Here is a 21073-nt window from a genome sequence, read left to right as displayed (position 1 = left end):
TACACCGTTGTAGTCCGGTATTTCTTCCGCTATCTATGAATGGACGTCCGTTTCGGCAACGCATTCTAAGGACGCGGCTATTGGCATTTGTAGATCTGCGTCCGCGGTGGATTTTACCTTTTCTTAGTTTTTTTCCCACTGGGCGCGCGGACGATAGCAGCCACGGCCAATAAACAACAACGGCGGTTCGTCAGACAACACTTGTGCGCACGCACGCGACAGCGCCGTAAGATGCATCCTCGCTAGCTCTCCGCCGACTGCTCAAACGTTGCCCCCAGCGTTACCGGTCTCGGGCCCAGGCCTGTCGGGACCTGTCGGCAGGCGATACTGGAAAACCGCTTCCCGAGTGCCTCTTTGCGTCTCCCCCTTTTGTTAACCCTCCCCCGCCACCTGAAGCGAAGCAGACGTCTGGGCTCCCGTTCGGTCTTCGCCGTTTGTCGGCAACCATGAGTCACCCGCTGCACTGCGTGCGAGCTCCGCGCCACCCGTGTCTGGGCTAGTCTGGGCCCGACTGGCGTCGCCCGAAGAGGCTGTGTGTTTTGTTTTGGTTTGGTGCGCTCTCGGAACTCGTTTCGTTCGCCGACAAAGTTTCGGGTGGTGGAAGGAACAGGTCGCCCCCCTCGAGCAACAGGTGCCTTCCTGCGCAGCCAGCAACTTCCCTCGCCTACTCGACGTCTTCCCCCTCCCGTCGTTATTGTCATGGGGACCCCTCCGGACCCTTCGCAGTGCCCGGGGCCAGAGCAAGACAAAAAGGTAAAGCCCGTTTTCGGCGTTTTGCACGGTTGCTTTGTAGCGGGGTCACGGGATGAGTCATGCAGCTGGGTGAAAAAAAAAAGAAAGACCAGAGACTGACGCAATGTAACTGATGATTTCTCACCTTTTGCGGCTCGCTTTGGAAAGCCGTAAGGTCTTCGTATTTACGAACTGGTTTATTTGGAAGCGAAGCCTACCCCACTAGTGCTGTTCAGAGCGACAGAAAAAAAAAAAAAAAAATAGAGGCAAATGCAAGCGTAACGCGCGCCGGTTTGTTTGCCTCGTTGCCGTTCGCAACAGCTCCACAAGGCAACTTTGCTTCTAATTTTGCTTCCTTCAAGGCGTATCCCGCATGTGCTTTCACTTAACTGGTTCTTACTTCCATCAAAACAGCGCTGCGTAAAAAATAAAATCACAAAAAAACAAACAAGGGCGCGCGGTGGGGGTTCACGCGTGGCCGATTCCCCTGTTTTCGTCCTTGCTTTGTTTGCCCCGCGTCTTTTCTGGGAAAAACAAGAGGCGCCCCCCACCAGCGACGTTCTGCAAAGACCGCTGTGCGGTGAAATATATTTTTCAGATTTCGATTCTTCAACGAAGCGGGTTGATATGCATCAAAGAATGGGCGCTTTATAGTTTCGACAATCCGTGCGATCTTCATTAACTATAAGTTCTTCGGCCGTAATTCGAAAAGCGCGGTACTGTTATTGACGCAACTAGTCGGGATGGCGGTAGGTAATAGGAGCATTGCGCCGTGCTTGATCGAACCACATGTATAGTTACGTCTGCTGACGTGGCAACGCGTGCTGCCGATTAATTTGCAAGCTTCATTCCTAACGCTTCCACACTATTCCATAAGCGTTGCAGGAAGCCATTACAGGTATGCTCGCAGTTTTTCGCGTTTTTAGGGGGCCTAGTGAGTACGCTGCTTGTAACAGCCTCGGTGGTCCCCCGCAGTAGGACTAAAACAGGAATCTAAATTAGTTCCGCAGAGGATAATAATGAAACTCGGAGCGTGTGGCGTTTTGGCGCAGTTGAGCGAACTCTAAAAGACGTCGTAGAGGCATTTCGACCCCACTTGTCTGTTTTATCTGTTAGGCTGGTTAATGTCGAAGGTGAAATGCACACAAAACAGACAAGGAAAAAGGATATTTCTTCATTGGCTTGTCTGTTTTCTTTTCCTTCCATTTGTCTTGTTCTCTAAACGACGAAGCTAACGTATTTCACTTATGAGTAACGCAACAAAACGCTTTCGAAGACACTGACGTTTATCTGCGTGACACACGTTCTTGCGTATACCGTAACCTTTTATAGTTGCACAAAAATGTTATAATCGCTCCTCAGCTGGCAACGACACGCGGCTTGTCTCTGCAGATGAGCAGAAACCTAGAAGCTGCGGATATGTTTTCCGTTTACGTTAGTTTCATTTTAATCATTCGCACTTCTGAGGCCCTCGTGCGCGCAGTAATACGCATTCGTTACGACGCCTGCGTGAGTCAATCGCGCAGAATCTTTCTTTATTCTTATCCGCTTTCCCTCTTCGCGCCTCGGGCGCTCGACCGAAGCGGCTGCGCGGTATTCGTAGAAACATGTCCGATCATGCCTTCAACTGGGGAGAAAAAGAAAGCGCCGCTGTGTCAGCGTCGCCCCAGTAACGCCGTAATAACTCAACTTCCATTATATTGTTTGTTTATGCCGACCATCGGGGGACTTTCTCCATGGGAGGCTCTGGTCGCGACATAATATGAAAGGAAAGCGCTCGATACGGACTCGTGGCTGGCTTATTTCGTGTCTCCGCCTGCTGCCTCTCACGGCACCGATTTTTTTTTTTTTCGAGATCGTCTCGGTTTGAGGAAGACATGAATGAAAAAGGGTGATGATGAGTTGTTTGAATGTGTGCTTGAGCTGACGTCAAGCACGATGCACAGGAATGGGTCTTTCGGAATTTCCATTAGGGAATGGATGGAATCCCCGCTGCGACATTCCGCGCCGGGACGAGATCACTCTGCTGCCTGGCCATCGCAGTAACATAGTCGCATGTTTGATATTGTAATCATACTGGCAGCGAATAAAATAAAATAAAAAAACGGCGTGATAATACATTTCAGGCAACCAATTCTGTGAAAGCTTAAAAAAAATTGAACAAGAAAACCACAGTGAGGGCGCAATGCGCAAGTCTCTTATTTCAAAAGTGGTAGAACAGACTGTTGGAGAAGTTGGTGCTTATTTGGTAAAACTTAGAGCGCGAATTAACAAGGACGATAGAACGAAGACAAACACAAAGACAACACAAACGCAAGGTACACCCGCCCATTTTTTTACCAATATCACGGGAGCGTCGACCGTTCCGTCGATCAGCGCCGTGTGATGGGGTGATACGACAAACTCGGCGAGAGTAACCGCATGCGCATTTAAGCAAAGACCGCTGCTGTAGTCTTCTGCTAGGCTGTTCCAAGAGCAGACAGCCACCCCGATTTTTTTATTCGCTTATCACACTACCCTGTAACCCGCCGCTAACGGGATGAAGAGGGCAAGTGAAAGCAAGCGGCAACAGCAGTACGGGGTGGCTGTCTGCTCTTATATATATATATATATATATATATATATATATATATATATATATATATATATATATATATATATATATATATATATATATATATATATATATATATATATATATATATATATATATATGGACACAAACAAACTCACAAAGAGGGCGAGAAAATATGGGGTAAGTAAAGTTTACTGGTCCCAGGTCTAATCGGAGGCTGTGAGTTCGGTTCCCCCTCTGGACGAGTGCTTCTCTTTCTTTCTTTCTTTCTTATGAAAATGTAAAAATGCTAACTACAGTAACCGTAGTAAAAAAAAAAGCCTAACCATTGCCCTATGCCTCCCTCGGCGTTGTAGACTGCATGCCGGCCTTTCTGTATTTCCTCAACGAGCCCCTCATTTCCTAACCGTATATATATATCTATAGTCTTTTTTTCTGACGATGCCCAGTGACCATTAAAATTGAGTTGTGTCGTCATATTACTGACAAGCCGGATTCACTACCCCCGTTGAGAAATGCAGATTGTGAGGCGACAGGCTTTGATCTGTCAACAGATCCGATAATGAGAAAACGAGCGTATTTATCAAGCTTGGCGAAAGTTATGGTCGGGAGGAGAACAAACGAAACGTCCACTGTCCCAGCTTTTAACTTCTCTCACACCTCCACTCTAAAACTTTCTCGCTGGATTTATCTGATAACCGCTACGAGCACACGATGGGCGCACTGACCACTGTGCTTTTCTTTTCCCGCCATTTGTGAATTTTCTCTATTTGAAGAAAATAATTCGTAATTCGTGTACATTCGAGCAATTTCTTTTTTTTAGACGCAGTGCTCTGCCTCGAGCTTATTCATCAAGGCCCCGCCTGACGCAACGATTCATTCACGTTCAAAGGCCAAAACACGGCTAGCTTCGCACCTACGGGGCTATTAAGTTTACTTCACTAAACAGATCTACCGTAAACAGTTCATCACAGAGTCCATAGTTGCTCAGTGCCGTTGAATTTCTTTTAAGCAGTATCTCGCGCCCATTAGTTGCAGAAACAGCTATCCGTCATATCATCTGGACTCGCTACTCGCGCGCCTTCTAATCTATCTTTAGATAGGGACAGTACGATATTGCGCCCAAGATAACGTAATGGGAGCCGCGACATTCAATATGTGACACGCGACTCGCTAGCCACGCGCATGCGGTCGGGGCCCTCCATTTGCATAGCCCTGGGTGATCCAAAAATAATTTGATACCTTGCACGGATCTTCTACAGAACGATGCGAAAGCCAAAAGGCGTATCTGAAGAAAAACCGCGTTGGGTATCAAAAAGTCCTTTTTTTTTTTGCAAGAGGGAAGGGTGAGTCTTATGATGATCATTGCCACCAATGAGCCCATAACAAAACATCAGTATTTTTTTAAACGCAGCTTTCTATGCCTTCCTGATGTCGTCGTTCGTCGCGCAGAACGTACGGTAGGAAAGTCATCTTACACACTTGGTTTCCACAAAGGCACATCAAGCGCCTCAATAAAAGAACGCTTCCCGTGGTTGGAATCGAGCCTGGGTCCCTCGAAGTGTGAAGCAGTTTGGATTTTGTACTTTGGCTTTGGCTCGGTTTGCACGGAGAAAGCTTCGCGTTTTGTCGTATACTCTTAAAAAATAGGCTTAATTTTTTTTGTCAAAGATGTTGTAGGGGCTACAGTTCAAGTTTCAAATGAGGCATATGTTGCGTAAAGCTGACAAACCAATATATATATATATATCGCTGAACCCTCTTGTGACTCCCTACTCGTAAGTTGAGGCAGAGTTCGTCATTAAAGGACTCTGGTTGGGGTATGCGTCGGCGAAGTTCGCTTTTAAATACATAAACACGTAATCCGGCCTTATAAGCACACTTAATCGCGGCGGCCACAAGCGAGCTCACCAAAAGTGCTTGCAGACATTTTCACCCACACACACTATAAGGCATTGTCACAAGCTCATCAGTGACACAAAAGCGCGACAACTCACGAGCGCGTGGAAATTTCACAGCAAACAATACATTTACACGATAGAAGCGGTATTACCCCGCAATTCCCAGGTCTGTTAATATATCGACGAGTCTAACACATACTCGGGAATCCGCAAAAATGTGCAGTTTTTCCCAGCTCTAGATTCGCCCATGAAATAATTAGTTCGTAGACATTGGGCAGAGGTATCGTATATGAGCAAAAACCCGTTTGACCTCTGAACGACAAATACTGGCGCCATACCAACTGTTTTTGTCTATCTTCGTCCACGTATGTGTAGAGTCGTGCCCCTTGTCCTTAAGCTACGAAACAACTAGCTCAGAAACATGTTTAGTGGAAGAACTGGCGGAAATTCCGCTATCCAAGGATGGCATTGCACATGTGTCAGGCTAGGAATGGTGGATGGATGGGTTTATTGTCGTGACACTGCAAACTTGACAATGCTGGCGGTCGGAACAATTAACTTCTAACCAGCGAGAAATAGAGAGGGGGGGCTGAGCGCAATGACTGAGGGGAAAACAAGCGGAAGCGTTGAAGCAATCAACAATTCACGCGAAACAAAAAAGTACCGCTGAGACGGCAATTATACACGTTAAGCACATGGCGTACACAACACACGGAGCACAATAGCCCAAGATGAAACATAAAAAATAGAAAATGAGCGAAGTAGTTAGGGAGCACCGCGGCAGATACTTAGCGCGTCGATCACACACATTCGAGCGTGTACTGAGGAAAAGCAGAAATGGGAACGTGTTAATACAGCAACACGTATGTACAAAACCAGTAGCCTGGTTCAGCTAAATTCGCGAAACGCAATGAGCTTTTCTGATAGAGGCGAAAAGCAAAAACGCCCGTGTGTACGAGATTTCGGCGCACGTTAAAGATCCCTAGGTGGTCAAAATTAATCTGGAGCCCTTCACTGCGGTGCGCCTCATCGTCTGCGTTGCGTCGACTCGTTAAACCCTACAATCAATCAATCAATCAATCAAAGCGAAACGCATTGACAGCACTTCTCTTGATCTTTAATGACGTGCTGTCTAAATCATGCTTACAACAAAATTGCTTTGGAGTGTTTTATGGTCTTCCAGTCCACTGAGAGCAAATCACCCCGCTTTTAACCAATTATCGCTTATAACGGAGTGATGTTCCTCTCCCGCAAACTTCGCTGCAACGGGTATTTACTGCACGTGCTGTTTCACACAGCCTGCGCGGAAGGTCGCCAGGGCGCAGCGAACTCTCTTTCTCGTATAGGTTCGACCGACGGCGCGGCTACCGCCATAAACACGACACCTTGTTTCCTATACAGATAGTATGCCAGCTTCGTGGACGAACGACGACGCCGGAGATTTTCCGCTCTCCACTCCCCGCTGCATTTGCTTCTGCACTTTTGCCCGTCTCGCAAGTGTCGGAGCGCGTACGGTTTCCCCGCCAGCGTTGGTGAACGTGCGCCCTCCATCCGGAGAAGTCGTCGCCGCCGCCGTCGTCGGCGCTTCGATTGCAACGCTGCGGATCGCCTTGCCCGGCTCCGGTATCTCCGGCTGCGGCGTAGAGGGGCGGGGACAGAGGCGTGTGCCTGACGCAAGCGGTGCGCTCCGCTAACGTCACTCCTGGCCCTAGACCGAGAGGGGGGAAGCAGGAGGAGAGGGAGAGAGCGCAGTTGGCGGCGGAGGAAGAGGGCACCGAATTAATCACCGAAAGAAAAGAAAAAAGGGGAAGTTGGCGCGGTTTAGGAAGAGCTACAATGGGTTCGAGCTCCCGCGAAACGAGCCCCGACGCTTGCATCATGCCGGAATGCGTGTTTTTCGCCGCTCTAGGAGGGGGGCAGCTGCCGCAGTTTACGGGGTCGCTGGGTCGACGTGTGGCCGTCTGTTTGAAAGGCCGATGCATTCGTGCGTGCTCCTGTTTGAGCTCGAACGTGTTTATTTACGCGGAGTGATTAAACGAACTTCCACGATTGACTTGTGGGTGCCTCTCTGCTGCTAAAAAAAGGTAATCGGTGGCACAGTGGGCAAACGGGTCATTGCTGCCAAATCTGACGCCGGCAGCAACCTCGCGGAATGCGCAGAACGTCAACAAATAACGTTAACCCTAAACATTGGCGTGCAAAGAGGCATGAAAGGGGGGGGGGGGGGGTTGAACAAGGGGGAAATGAGAAGGTTCTCTCTTTAGATAAGAGGCCCAGACTGCAAAGAATCTGAGTTCCACATCTAAGATCGGTGGAGACATTGATCGATTTTCTGTACTGCGTCAAAATGCCTTAAGATTGTACTAGAGTTCTTTTCTTTACTCTTTAGTTCTTTTTAAGATAACTGATGTGCCCCGTACCCCCGCTACTCCGTCTTCTCTGGATACCCCACCCCAGCAGCGGTTTCTTCAGGCCTTGTGAAAATTCCCGCGGATGCCCTTGCCAAGCGGCTGTGCTTCGATAGGCACTCCTTAAGCTCGACGAACGCAGAATGGGTGTCCCTGCTGCTTCGTGACGTACTGAGCCCAAGACTAAGAGCAACAAGCATGCGTTACAACCATCAGCATCGGTTATCTATCTGCGCTGTGTGCGCACAGGGCGCTGGCTTGCAGATAACAATCGCTCCAATTTAGCTGACATTAATCGTTCAACGCGAATACGCAAGCTGGCGGTGAAGCCGGCGTCATTGCTAGTGTTAGAAAAAAAAGCAGATAGTAAGCTGTGATCGTACCGTGTTGTTGAATAGTCAAACTATAAACCCTTCGCGCTGTCATAGCACAATCTTCGTTGCACCTCCATATCTAACGAAATTCTCGCAAGAAATATAAAAAACCCGCGCGCAGGGATTTTTGCAGCTTATATGAAGCGCGAATGAGGACTCCAGAGAAATGTCAAGCCCCAGAGGCTTCATTAGCTTCTAAGTTCCTCGTATTTTGTCATTGTCTCTGAAGTGGCTTTCCCGGAAAGATAGACGTGGTTTTAATGTGTATCTACTGATGTAATGTCAACCTAGCCATTGTCTAACGCTACACCGAACAGAAAGATCTCTAACGCCGTATCGAACAAAAAGGTTTCGTTGCGAATATCATTGCGAACCGCGCGTCATTGTTTTTTATTTTTTAATTATAATTGGTGTTCTCTCAAAAGAACAGGAATATCTCTTTGCCTGCAGCACCAGAGGCTGATCACCAGTAAAGAATATCTGGTTTGTGCTTTTTTTTTTAACGTCAGGAATAAGCAATGTGCTCCAGTTTTTTCCGGCTGTTATGTACTTTGCGATTTTGAAAATAGTAAATTCGAAAAGACAGTGCTACCGCAACGAGTTAACTTCGCCGCAGCGAAACATAAACAAGAAATTTATGCTCACTTCGAAATACTGTATTTAAAAAAATATATAGGTTGTAAGTTAAGCGTCAAGTACCGTCTCGCCTTTTCCGTCACGTCGAGTAACAATTTAGTCGTGTGCCAACAAGCCCGAATTAACACACTCTTCCACTTGAAAAGAGCAGTCTAAGTCGATTGACCACCTATCATTTTTGGCCCTTCCACACACACTGCTGCTTCCTTTCCTGTCGTTTTCATTCAACGCACTCCGGCTTTTACACTTTCATCAGGAATGCGACAAACAGCCCGCAGTAAAAGCAGGTTGTCGACCTTTGGGCGAAACTATTCCACGGGAAACGAGGCCGATTCCACTGGCGGATGACAATAATTTGCTTAACGGGAAATGTCGCTGCTTCCTTCACCACGAGGCAGACTTGTCAGATGACGCAGAACTCTATTCGGTCCGCAAAGCAATTTAGTTATGTTACTTATAGTACACCAAAGCGGCCGTGCATGCGTTAGTGTGGTCGCCTTTTAACTCGCAAAGGTCAATGCTTCTCTTACTGCTGAAAAATGCCTTTTTGGGCTGTTTCAAGTAGGGGGAACTCGAATAAGCATTGATAGCCCGCCTGATTCGTCCAAATTTTATCTCGAAATCTCTGTTTTGTGTTGCCATACGGTGTCAACGCGAAAGAAACTGATTTATTTCTCCGATATCGGCTGGTTACCTTGTAACTTGCACATGTCTCCCCTAGCGTTGAAGCAGTCTTCGATAGAGAGGGAGGACATTTCAAGTGTCTGAGGGAAAGGCAGAAGGGTCTGCCGGCATGATTTCGTTGACTATTGTGAGCGGAAGAGCAAGTACACGCTTTGACAAAATTTTCTAGACTAATCCTAAGCCTTGTCGACTACAAAGATTTCAAATAAGCTTTACTTTAAATGTGACAAAAATATTCCTGACAGCAAGAAGGAAAGCTGTTTTCTCTAGCTTTCAGGCATAAAACATTTTAGCCTCGCTCGGGACCCAAGCTTGTACATTTAATTTTTTAAAGGCCTCTGCACATTCGGCTTGGTCTGGAAAATTTTGACAGACTGTACTTTAGACATATCTAGAGAGAGAGAGAGAGAGAGAGAGAGAGAGAGAGAGAGCTCTTAACATTGACTAATTGACAGTTCGTTCCTAACGCGACCGATTGCCCTGCGATAAATCGGTTGGCCCTGGCAATCGCGGCTTGGTAGTGATGGTGATGCCACGATACACTGCGTACGCGCGGCGCAGCAAAGCCGCCCGCACAGGGATTCTGTAAGAGCACGAGGCGCGCAGCGGCTTTAGTTGAAAAGCGCAGCAGCAATTCCCCCCGCCTGCGCGAGCGGCGAAGGTGACCGGGCGCTGATAGCCGGTCACGTAGTACGAGCACTGCTCCGATCGAATGGGACGCTGCGCTCGGCAGGCCCGGTTTGCGTCCCCTCACAAGAAGAAAGGGAAGACAGGAGGAGAACAAAAATGAAGGAAGAAAAATTAAGAGAAGGGAGGGGCAAGGCAGCGAAGCCGCTACGATAAGCGAGTCCTTTGTTCGGAGCGAACCGCTTTGGCGACGCCGTCGCTGGCACCGCGGAGGAAGAGGTGCCAGGAAACAATGAATAAATACAGAAATGAAAGGGGAGACGGGAGCGGGGCTTCCAGCATTGTGGATGCGGCTAGATTGATTGAAGTTCGCAAAATCGGCGAAGAATTGGATATGTGTGTGAATTGTAGGTGTGAAGATTTTGTCTAGACGTTTGTGTGTAATTTGTATGTCGCGTGCTATCGTCCGGAGAAAGCGTAGCGATTAAGACGCACATTCTCACGCATGCTAACATTTTTTTTTCCTCTTCCGTCCAGCCAACAGAGCAGAACCGCACCGGTGCGTCTGCAAGAATGTCGAACAGAGGCGGAAGAACTTGTCCGCGTGAAGTGCGCTAGTTGATTTCGCTACCACCGTGTTGCTACGGTGACCGTGACGAAGAGGACATGATATTTTACGTACGTCAATGAAGCTTGATTAGCATGGCCAATCTGGCTCATCGTCGTAATAAGAGAACGTCGCCGCATATCGAGACCGTCGCATTGCAGCAGGTGTGGCAAGGAACGCTGTTTGGACCACATTACGGAGCGGCTTTCTTTTCAAGAAAGCCGCATAGCGTACACGGCCTCCGAAACCAGCAATCAGGCCTTGACTTCCAAGTAAGTTAGCAAAATGCGGGAAGGTTGCATGCGCCGTGAACAAGGACACAAGCGGCTCTTGATTACGAGCAACGCGGCTCAGCCCGATAATCCCGAGGCCGTAGCATGGCCGCAAGCACACCACGCTAACGCATGCGAGTCACTAACCCCACCTCGCCAATCCACCTGTGCGGAAGCGACTGGAGCCGGTGCGGCTGGGGCATCGTAGAGCTGTTTTTCGCATCCTCTCTCCGAGGTGAGGCGACGGCAGCGCCGCCGCTCACAGCTGGAATTTTCCGCTGCCTGATGCCGGAGCGGCGAGCTCTTTCGTACGGATGTGCAGTAGCGCGGCCGTAACAATAGAGAAAGCGCTCTATATAAGCCCATATTTGGAGCAAAAAACGAAGAAAAAAGTGCTTCGCCCAGCTGTTAACAGTGCGCGCAGGATCTTAATTCGTATGCAGTGCAGTTCGTGTTTTGGATGTAAGCGGTCGGATGAAGGTATTTGCTCGGAAGTGAGCGTTTCAAGTTGCTGGTACTCGTCGGGAACAACAGTGCTATTGCGGTAGTTTAGCGGAGAAAAACAAAGCCGCTTCTAGCCTTCAGAGCTGTGCGGTTAGGAGTTCACATATTTTCCGCTTGCTGCCTCTCCGCTTTAAACAAGGACATAGTACAACGCTCTCTCCATACGCGTCGTCATGGCGACCGACGCCAGGGGGCTCCAGCGTCGCTGCTTTTTCTCTCGCCCAGCGGTCGCCCATTGGTCGGCTGGGCATCTCCTGATTTTCAGCTGTTTACTAGTCCAGCTGATAGGGCCGTTCGTTCATTATTGAGAATGACAGCCTAGGTGGTAGTTCGTATGCGTGTGCGAGTGTGTGCTGTCGTGCGTCTCGCTTCTGGAGCTCTGCGGCAGTAGGATTTTTTCGGACGCTCCCTAGGATGACGGACGCGTGATCTCGCGGCGACAGACTTTCGGTGCATGTGTGAGTGAGTGCGTGGTGACACAGGGTATATTTCGGCGTCGGCGTCGTCTCCGTTCTTCTAGTCGTGCGGTGGCGTCGAGCTCTCAAGATCACAAACGCCTCGGGTGGATCTTTGGGGCCCATGATTCTGCCCTGCCGCAACAACAGTCCACTGCACGACAACACAAACCATACCATGGGCCAAATGGGAATACGCAACGTGAGTACCCTCGTCGCTTTGTGTCGCCGACGCCGGTCGTGCGGCGGCGGCCGGGATGGAGGCCGAGCCGGCCGGCCGCTGCTGCTCTTTGTCTCTCGTCTGCTCCCGACCGCTTTCAAAACATCTCTCTGCATGCAGCGTTGGATTTGAACTGGCTCTACTTACTCTAACCCGCTATTTAGACGTCCTGCTCCGTTTCTTGAACGGGATTTGTTCATAGTTTCCTCTGCGCCTTGAAAATATCTGCACGGCCGTTTCCCTTTGCTGTATCGGCTGATTTCCCAGGGTATCGAGCCCCGTTTTCTTCTTCGCTGCGATATGGAATTTGTATCTGGTAGTTTACAGCGGTGTGGCTAGCTTTGAGTACGTAACGTAGTCGTTGCGTCTCCCAAGCCGGGCGTCAGCCGGCGTCGGTGGCTACGAGAGGGGAGGTTATTGGGCACTTTGCCCGTTGGGCCGACGGGAGAGGTTCTTGCGTGGCTTCCGCGGTTTTTGCTGCTGCACTGCGGAACGTAGCAAGCCTCGGCACGTTTGGGCATGTTATTCCGGCCGGACGCTGGCGTGCCTCTCATCGCAACCGGCTGATGAAATGCTGCTGTGCGGTTGCCGGCTCCTGCGCTGCAACCTTTTGTGCTCGCTGTGCGTTGAGGGTTTCTGCCGATTCTTTTCTCGATTCTCGGCCGCTGTAGTGTCATGCCGCTCCATGCATGCTGTTCCACTTCACACCTATGCGGGAGGAAAAGAAAGAGCCGGCACCGCAACTTCGAGAAGCGGCCCATGTTCCGCGTCTTGGCGGTCCTCGACCTACTGCGAGCAGCAGCAGACGACTTTTTCCTGAAGCGTTATCGTTTGGTGAAATCACTTTGGCCTGCCGGGGTTGCCCGACTTGGTGCCGGATTCTCCCTTTTATCATCGTTGTTATATCGCCCCCGGTTCTTTCTTTTCGCCGGCTTTTTTTTTTGTTTTGTTTTCCTTTATGCGGGGCCGCCGCTATTGTAACGCCGCGCTTTGAATTCAGGTTCTCGGCAGCCTGCGTACCAGCCATAGCAACAGCGGCTGCCGGCTCGCCATTGGCTGTCGTGGCGGCGCTCTTGTCGCGGGCGGCGTTTCGCCGCAATATGCGGAGATCGCTCGCTGTTTGGTTCGATATTTGCTCCGACGGATTTCGGCTGCATAGTTTTGCTTGTGTTGCCTACAGTTATTTTTGGTAGCTTCAGTGGTTTAAACATTTGGCGCTGTGACAACTAGAATTTACTATACGCGACGTTTTTTTTTTTTTTTTTTTAGTAATTTCGCCGGTTGGTGTGAAAAGGCGAAGTCGGTTACCGTTCCGCGCCTTTCGGCAGGCGCTTTACGCATGCTGTCGACAGCTCTTGGCTGCTCAAGAATTTTCTCCCTCCTCCGCATCTGTCTAATTTCCGTGTAAATTTCACTGCTGGTGACATCCTTTCTCATCTGATAAAAATTTAACAATAAAGTCAGTTTCCTGCGAAAGCAGCTGCGAATTGCTCATGCTTCTCTCCCATGATTTTAGAGGGCTGTACGATGTTGTTTAGAAGGCTGCGTTTCCACACATTGTTTTCAACAAAAGCGGGGAACAATTTATATCAAATTTGTTGCATCTTTCGCTACAGCTCCTCTTAATTGCGAGTAAGGAGTGTGGATCGCTTGTTCTAATCCTTCGTTTTTTTCCTCAAGACTGCTCAGTTGCATTCTACTTCTTGCATTCCGCGGTTCGGAAAATTTTTCTATGTCAATGGGCTGGCGTGTGTCGAAAAATACTGCGCGCTGCGTCGTTTTTTCCTTTCCCGCTTCCGCACAAATTCCTTTTGCAAGAATGAACACGGTATTTTCGTCTGCTTTCAGAACATTAAAAATAAATTAGAACATTGTTTGACGGCGTTGAAAGTTGTTGCGAAAAAGAACAAATTTTTCTGCACACTTCAAGAAAGGTAGTTCCATGAGCCCAGATGGTTCTCTTGATTTTAACCTATTCGTAGTTTAGGAATGAACTGCCATAACTTATTTTGCCTATTTTATGTGCGTCAAAGATTGCGAAGCGCGCAGGGACTAAGACAAATTGCGTGCGCACACTTTGTAACAAGGCGCCCTAGTGAGTCACGACGCATGACCGATATTGGGTTCAGCGCACAAATGCTTCATTAAGGTATCAATGATGGTTGGCCACGGCTACCCAAATTATGAATTGCTGCCATCCCTAAACATAAATTTGTTGGCCTATGGCGTATTTCTTGTTTTATTCTTGGAACCACCCTAAATCAGGATTTTGCTGTTTTTAGGCTATTTTTCGGTTATCGCATTTCATTTGTTTACAATACATTTCTGACGAATTGCGTTGAAAGGTCCTTCTGCATTTCACGATACATTTTTTTATGTACTCATTTTGTGTATGTGGCACTTACAGCACTCTACACGTGCTTTGTAACTCTTTAATTTGCACTTTCTTGATTTAGTGCACCCAGTCCCGCACTGTCGAGTTACTTTTGTCCTCTGCTGTTACGGAAGTTGTAATCCTTCTCACAGATCTGCATCCCTGTCATTTCACTGCAGTCGATGACATACTTTTCATGAAATTTCATAAAGCAGCCTAAGAGAAAACTGAGTGCCATCCAAAGTTTCAAATTTGTTTGGCATGCTCCTTTCAGCGAGGTCGCAATTAAATTTCTGTAAACACTTGCTGCTGCTATTGTTGTGAACGATGTCGATGTGTAACATCGTTCCTCTCCCCCCTCCTTTTTTCTCTTCCCTCTACTGCAGACGCAAGTGCTGTTCATTGATGCGCTTTGCCAAAGCAGCCACTTGGACCTTCTTATGGGCTACCACTCGGCCTACCAGGTTCCCTTCCTCAAGACTCAAAATTTCATCCTCAAGAGTGACGGGCCCCTCCCGTACGACCAAAGACACTACATTGCAATCATGGTGAGTGTGCAACTGGGCTCAGGCCGTGTAGTGTCGTACGAGACATAGTCAGAGGGCTCCTTCTGATAAAGCTGAACTCTACTAAAACGACCATGTTTCCTAGGTTTTTTAGTGCATTAGGCAATGCCATGTGGTTTAATCTGCAGTATTTTGTCACTGTGCGCATAGTCATATCATGTTCATGTCTTTTTTTGAGCACCACACTCTATATTTAAATATTTTATGCTGTTCATTACAATGCTTACTTAAATGGCCCCAAGTAATTACCACGTTGAGATTCCAGACCTTAGCTTATGGCTTATCTGCTAGGCCCGTGTGGTACTTAGCAGGCAGTGTCGTGTGACGTGCCAAGCGGGTCAATTCATGTCTGTTGTGTTGTTGGTGTGTCTGCTGAAGGTCTGAATATTGAGGTGCACAGTGGTGACCAGTTCCTCTTGTCTGCTCGTGCAGGCGGCGGCCAGGCACAACTGCAGCTACCTGGTGAACATGCAGCGGGAAGCATTCCTCTCCCCGGACGTTGCCGGGGACAAGTCGTGGCTGCAGGGACTGCACTGCATTCCCAAGAAGCTGAGGGACCTCGACGAGATTAACAAGATCCTTGCGCACCGCCCCTGGCTGATCACCAAGGATCACATAGAGGTGCGCTGCTAAAGCCTCGCTGGGTTAAAAGTCTCAAATGTGGGTAATTGTGTGAGTGACGCGTTCACCTTGGGTATCAAGCGGGATGAGAAGAGTACACCAAAAACACAACACAGTTTTGGCACTGTGACGAAGTTGTGCTTTCACCTATAGATGGGTTTGGTTCAACCCCAGCTGTATTCGGCAGAAATTGCAGGAAAGAGATTGAACTGGGCACCTACCTTTCCACAATTTCTGGGTCTGGCATGAGCACAGTGTAGGGAGATGCTGATATTTGAACGTTGTTCCTACCACACACTCTGTACGTCGTCTTGCAAGTGTGGATTAGCACACCCTTTGGTTCTGGCAATACGGCGCTAAGCACTAGCCCACTGGGCCTAATGATCAGGCTACTCGGCGCTCGTGGCTTGTGGCAAACTCCTCCTTGCAGCATGCGTGTCCACTGCTGATGATCCCTTTTATTTTGTGTTGTTGGTCAGTGTGCAAGCTTGTGCAAGTGTCCCCTTTACCTGACGGAGTGTTCTTCGTTTTGCTCATTTTCCAGAAATTAACCAAAGGAAAGAACAACTGGTCCCTGTCGGAGGTTGTGCAGGCCATTGTGATTCTCGCCCACTTCCATGCATTGTCAAGTTTCGTGTTTGGTTGCGGCATCAACGCCGACATGGAGGAGGAGACCCCCAATGGGACGACAGCCTACAGTGCCAATGGCGACTCTGGTGTGCCAAGTTTAAAGGTGCGTGCTTGGAGTCTGTTGTAATGACCAAGAGCTGCAGCGCGGTGATCGTTGGCACGCAAACGTTTTTTTTTAGCCAGTAGTTCTTTTCAACTTTGATCAGCAGATTCCTAAATGCATCGGTAATGAGCAATTGTGTGGTTCCTAAATTCGCTTGTGCCTGTTGTGGTGGGGCAGTCCATGTCTCTGCTACTGTGCTGATGCATTCCTTTTCCTTTGTTTTCCAGAATGGGCAAACCACGGTGGAAACACTGATGCAAAAGATGAAGAACATCTCTGAACAGCGCTGCAGCGAGCCGACGCTAGAGGAGAGGGCGCGCTGCTTCCAGACGGAGTGCAACGGCGGTGAACTGTCTGCAGCCCGGCGCAGCGTTCCCAGGAGCGACCTGTCGCCATTTGTCACGGATGCAGACTTCGGTTACCAGGACTTCGCACACCGAGAAGTCTCTGAAATCCCTACATTCCGGGTGCAAGACTACTCCTGGGAGGACCACGGCTACTCGTTAGTGAACCGGCTATACAACGACGTCGGGGAGCTCCTCAACGAGAAGTTCAAGGTGGCCTACAACCTCACATATTACACGTAAGTGGTGCTCGTTTGTGCATGGAGATGCGTTAAGCAGTAAAGTGCAGATGTCATTAGTTGACTTGCGAGTTATCTTGTCAGTAACACATTTTTCCTGCTTTCGTTCTTCCCTGTGCGCAGAATGGGGAGCAAAACGAGTGTGGACACCTCCATGTTCCGGCGAGCGGTCTGGAACTACATCCAGTGCATCTATGGCATCAGGCACGATGACTACGACTACCGGGAGGTCAATGAACTCTTGGACCGGGACCTGAAGGAGTACATCAAGGCTGTGTGCTGCTACCCCGATCGCATGACCAAAGAGGACTATGACAACGTCATGAGGGACTTCAAGTACTCCGAAAAGGTGATTGTCTACCCTCTGAAGGATTCGCAGCTATGGATGGACTAAGCCCGCTCTAGTAGTCTTAAATTGTGATACTATGCATTTATTTGTAGGAAGCTTTGGTGGAGGAGCGGGGTGGGGGAGGCAAACCTCTAATAAATTCTGTTCAAATAATTTCCTTCAAATTCAGCCTGCTTATAACTCCTGCACATGTCTGATTGAAACAGCGACAGCTTGTCAAAGTAAGCATCAGTGCTATGGGAGCCGGTGCTCGGCTCCGTCTAGCTGTACAGAACAAATTTGGTTTCATCTTGTATATCCAGTGGTATTAAAGGTGCACTGAAGGGTAATAAAGATTCTGTAATTACCCTATCAAAGAATGTGTAGACTGCACAGGCAGTGTTCACGGTTCTTTTGGCTGATTTGACTCTCATGAGAATAGGGCTTTTCAAAAGTTCCCCTCAACCCTACCCTTTTAGCCGATTGATTTATATCTATGATGGCGCATTTGCTAGTTTGCAGGGCAAGATATAATGAATTGTAAATATGTTTAGCCTATGTAGCCAGTCTGTACAATCAATATTTACCATTGGCCATTTACAGTATATTCAAATAAAATTAAATAGTTGAACATTCATTTTGAGTAGAGGTAAGCTAAAAACTGCATGGGGAATTCGTGCGACATCACTGTAGCAATTCGCAACCCAGCTGCAAAGAGTGAGTGATGTATTTCAGCTAAGGTAATGCTCAGACTTCTATCAAACAAGGTAATAAATAACAAGGTAACAAACAGCAGGAGCAATAAATTTACCTGCGTTTTCCCTATAGTCTTAATGCCCGCATGTAGCTGCGGTTAGTGATAAGCGAAGTGCGTCACATCTGTCGTGCACATTTCACTGTGCCCCCGCTTAGCCGAATTCTGCCTCTCTATTGCAGGTGCACGTCACCATCATGATCCTGGAAGCACGCATGCAAGCCGAGCTCCTCTATGCACTGCGGGCACTCATGAGGTACATGACGTGACTTGCCCGGCGGAGAGGACCAACACGGGACTCCTGCTGCCTCTTGTATCTCTTCGTCGTGCCGCGCACCATCTTGGAAAGAAAGCGAAACCTTCGCATCCCTCAGCTCTTCTCCCCACCCCCGAAGTGAGGCGGCCGGACCGCTCCCGAGTGGGAAGACTTCGCTGTTCTGCGACCGCCACTGCTGTCGTCTCCTAGGGAACTCTAGAAGAATTGCCACCCACCGTTTCTTCAATCATCCTCGCCGTCAGCCGCTGCTGTTATGACCGGTGGTGTGCGCCCGTCAAAAAGAACCTATGTGCACCCTCCTCATATGTTTTTCATGTACTGTTCTCTTGCCCTTTTTTCTTATGTGCATACTCTCGACCCCCTCCCAAGAACTCTCCGCATGCACATTTTTTTTCCCGTTTCGTTTTTATCATTTCTCGGCCAACTGCGAGTGCTGCCAACCAGCGGCGCTCCATGTGCTGGAATCATTTCCTAATTTATTTGTTCTTTCGAGTGTGGGAAGGGGCGGAGCTCTTGTGGAAGTTCAAAGTTAAAGGATGGTTAAATACTCTTCCTGTTGTGTTACTTTTCTTCTTACCCAAGTTTTTTTCCTTGTGCATTACTGAAAGTGCTGTTTTAAGTTTTCTTGTGTTAGGTACGTAGGTTCTCTTGATTTATCGTTGCGTACTTGTTCTTTCCTAAGAGCATACTTCTGTAAAGTTGGCTGTATTCTTTTTTTTAATTACAACTGTTCTTTGAGTTACTTTTAATGTTTCCGGAAATGCACCTACGTTTTTTCTTTTATGCGTCGTTTAGTAGACTTTTTTGTTCAGCAGGAATTGTGGATACTGGAATTGCGCTGGAAGAGTAGGAATGGCTTTTGGACTGTTCCGCTGTGTTTTAAACTTCCACAAATGTCTTAAGCAAACGTGCTGTAGTTCGTCATTTCAACGAAGTGGCGATAGGCCAAATTTGTGTACCTTACCCGAAGCGAGAAACCGTGTTTTTGCTGCCTCCATTCCTTTGTATTGTTAATTTTCCTGTAAGAGCTTTGGTGGCATGTAGCCACAGTGGAATTTGAATTGCGGTGGAGTTCTGAGCCAGTTTTCTTGTAATTTTTAAGTCTCAATTTTTTTTAACGAGGTGTAAAATAAGTCTACTGCAAATGAATTTCCAAATATTAGGTCTCTGCTATGTGAAGCACAGATAGTTTCCTTTTTAAAGTGCTCGTGGCCCGCACAGCTCCAGCGCAAATGTCATTTTGGTCTTTTTTTCTGGCAAAAGAACTCTTCCTGTCGCATGTTCCGCCGTGTTTTTTTCGTGCGTGTGTTGGCAGTAATGTGCGAAGGCCAGCACTTGGCACTCGACACTTTTCAGGGCAGTTGGGAGGAGGACTTAAAATCGTTGCATTCAACTCTTTTACGTTTGTCCCTGTTCTCAGAGTGGAAATTGGCAGCTCACGTGTGGCCAGTTGCTCCGGTAATGGACCACATGCATTCAGCTTGGGACGTCCCATCTACTTAGAGTTTTAGAGTTTTTTTTTCTCGGTGTGTACAATTGATTGGTGTTACGATGCAGGAGAGCCCCACTGCAACCTAGTTAATATGCAACTCTTGTGCGTGAAGATGCCTGTTGTCTTAGAAGCTGCTGCAGCATAGTAGGAACTCTGTCCGAATGTTGTTTGCCGTAGCCTTGTCTTAGCAATGTTTAAATAAGCTGCCTTCTTGCTCTTTTGAACAACGTCTTCTTGTTGCACGCGATGTTTCTGCCAAAACCCTGAGTGAGCCTTAGCCATTGACTTTCGTTGTCGCATGGCAAGAGTGGTGATTGGGTGACATGTGGCGAAATGAGATTTGCCCTTCTGGCTTGGTTGCCTTGCCGTGAGCGGGCTACCCTGATTGGCTGTGTGAACTGTACCGAGCAGCTACTGTAAATTGCCACCAAATGTCAGCTGTGGGACCTTCTAAACACGTTGCATTCCTTCCATCGACTAAAAAGGCAAGCCTGCAATCTGCAACTGTGCAAATGTCTTCTTTTTTTCCCCCCCTTCGGACTGTTGTGCTCATGCTGTGATATGATTGCGGAATACTTCCTCCCACCTAAACGTGAAAGGTACATGAATGCGGTTGCCAGTACGGTTCTTAATTTAACCAGCTTTTTTTTGTCTAGTCCCGACTGTGATCTCCACTTTTGACGACCGCTGCTGCGCGTGCGGGCATCTTATCAAGAGATGAAGCTGTCTGAAAAGTTTGTATATTTTGTTAGCAATTAAATGGTCGCCCTCTGCGCCATCTCAGAGATCTGGAGCTCCTTTTTTATTGTGTGCTGATCGATGAACACGGTTTTATAGGTGACAATAAATTGCGTTTACAAGCCTACTATGGTGTTGCAATTGCCTCCAGGGCGCTTCTACAAATTGTGCTGGGCACAAGCAGTGCTTTTAAAAAGGCACCTCCACTGGATCTCATCTTTTACAACCATCTTTATGCAGCTAAAACCAGACCCAACCTGAGGTCATTGCAACCATTACAATGCAAGGATTACTCCAGACATGTGTCCCTTTGACAACAGACTGCCACATAATGGGATGGCATAATCCTGGCAGACCTGCCATTAGACAGGTGATTGCATAACTTGAACTAAAGAGTATTGCATTGGCATTCCCACATGTAAGTAGTCGCGCTTCTTTTGCAAACCTGAACGAGACTAAAAAAACAAACCAGTTAATGCAGGTGGCTGCCAATTGTGGCGTGTAGATCTGAAATAAGGTGGTTCGTTGTGTGGCTTACTGCACAGATACAAACACTCTGGCTCCGGTCCACTGCGATACTGACAAGTAACTGCACTGACCTGTACTTTCGTT

At 48.1% G+C, this 21073-nt stretch overlaps 1 protein-coding gene across 2 annotated transcripts; it reads left to right on the top strand.

The window, feature by feature from the left end:
* Window positions 1-263: 263 nt before the first annotated feature.
* On the top strand, window positions 264-20588 carry Sesn (Sestrin). 2 transcript variants are annotated; one of them, XM_077683370.1, is made up of 7 exons: window positions 264-753; window positions 14756-14917; window positions 15368-15556; window positions 16101-16289; window positions 16517-16872; window positions 16996-17221; window positions 18137-20588. In XM_077683370.1, the coding sequence occupies exons 1-7, from the start codon at window positions 700-702 to the stop codon at window positions 18221-18223; spliced, it is 1263 nt and encodes a 420-aa protein (XP_077539496.1). In that variant the 5' UTR covers window positions 264-699; the 3' UTR covers window positions 18224-20588. The 2 variants fall into 2 exon arrangements, with proteins under 2 accessions (XP_077539496.1, XP_077539495.1); XM_077683369.1 differs by lacking the exon at window positions 264-753 and adding an exon at window positions 11610-11977.
* The last annotated feature ends 485 nt before the right edge of the window (window positions 20589-21073 follow it).

Source organism: Haemaphysalis longicornis, unplaced genomic scaffold (genome assembly GCF_048455015.1).
Source record: "Haemaphysalis longicornis isolate Haplotype H1 unplaced genomic scaffold, Haemaphysalis longicornis Haplotype H1 scaffold_9, whole genome shotgun sequence".
Classification (NCBI taxonomy): domain Eukaryota; kingdom Metazoa; phylum Arthropoda; class Arachnida; order Ixodida; family Ixodidae; genus Haemaphysalis; species Haemaphysalis longicornis.
Note: the sequence above shows the minus strand (reverse complement) of the source record. Positions and strands in the feature narration are given on the sequence as shown.

Coding starts and splice junctions, on each gene's coding strand:
- Sesn (XM_077683369.1), top strand. CDS start 11,900: ATGATTCTGCCCTGCCGCAACAACAGTCCACTGCACGACAACACAAAC. Junction 11,978..14,755: donor GCCAAATGGGAATACGCAAC/GTGAGTACCCTC, acceptor CCTCTACTGCAG/ACGCAAGTGCTGTTCATTGA. Junction 14,918..15,367: donor GACACTACATTGCAATCATG/GTGAGTGTGCAA, acceptor CTGCTCGTGCAG/GCGGCGGCCAGGCACAACTG.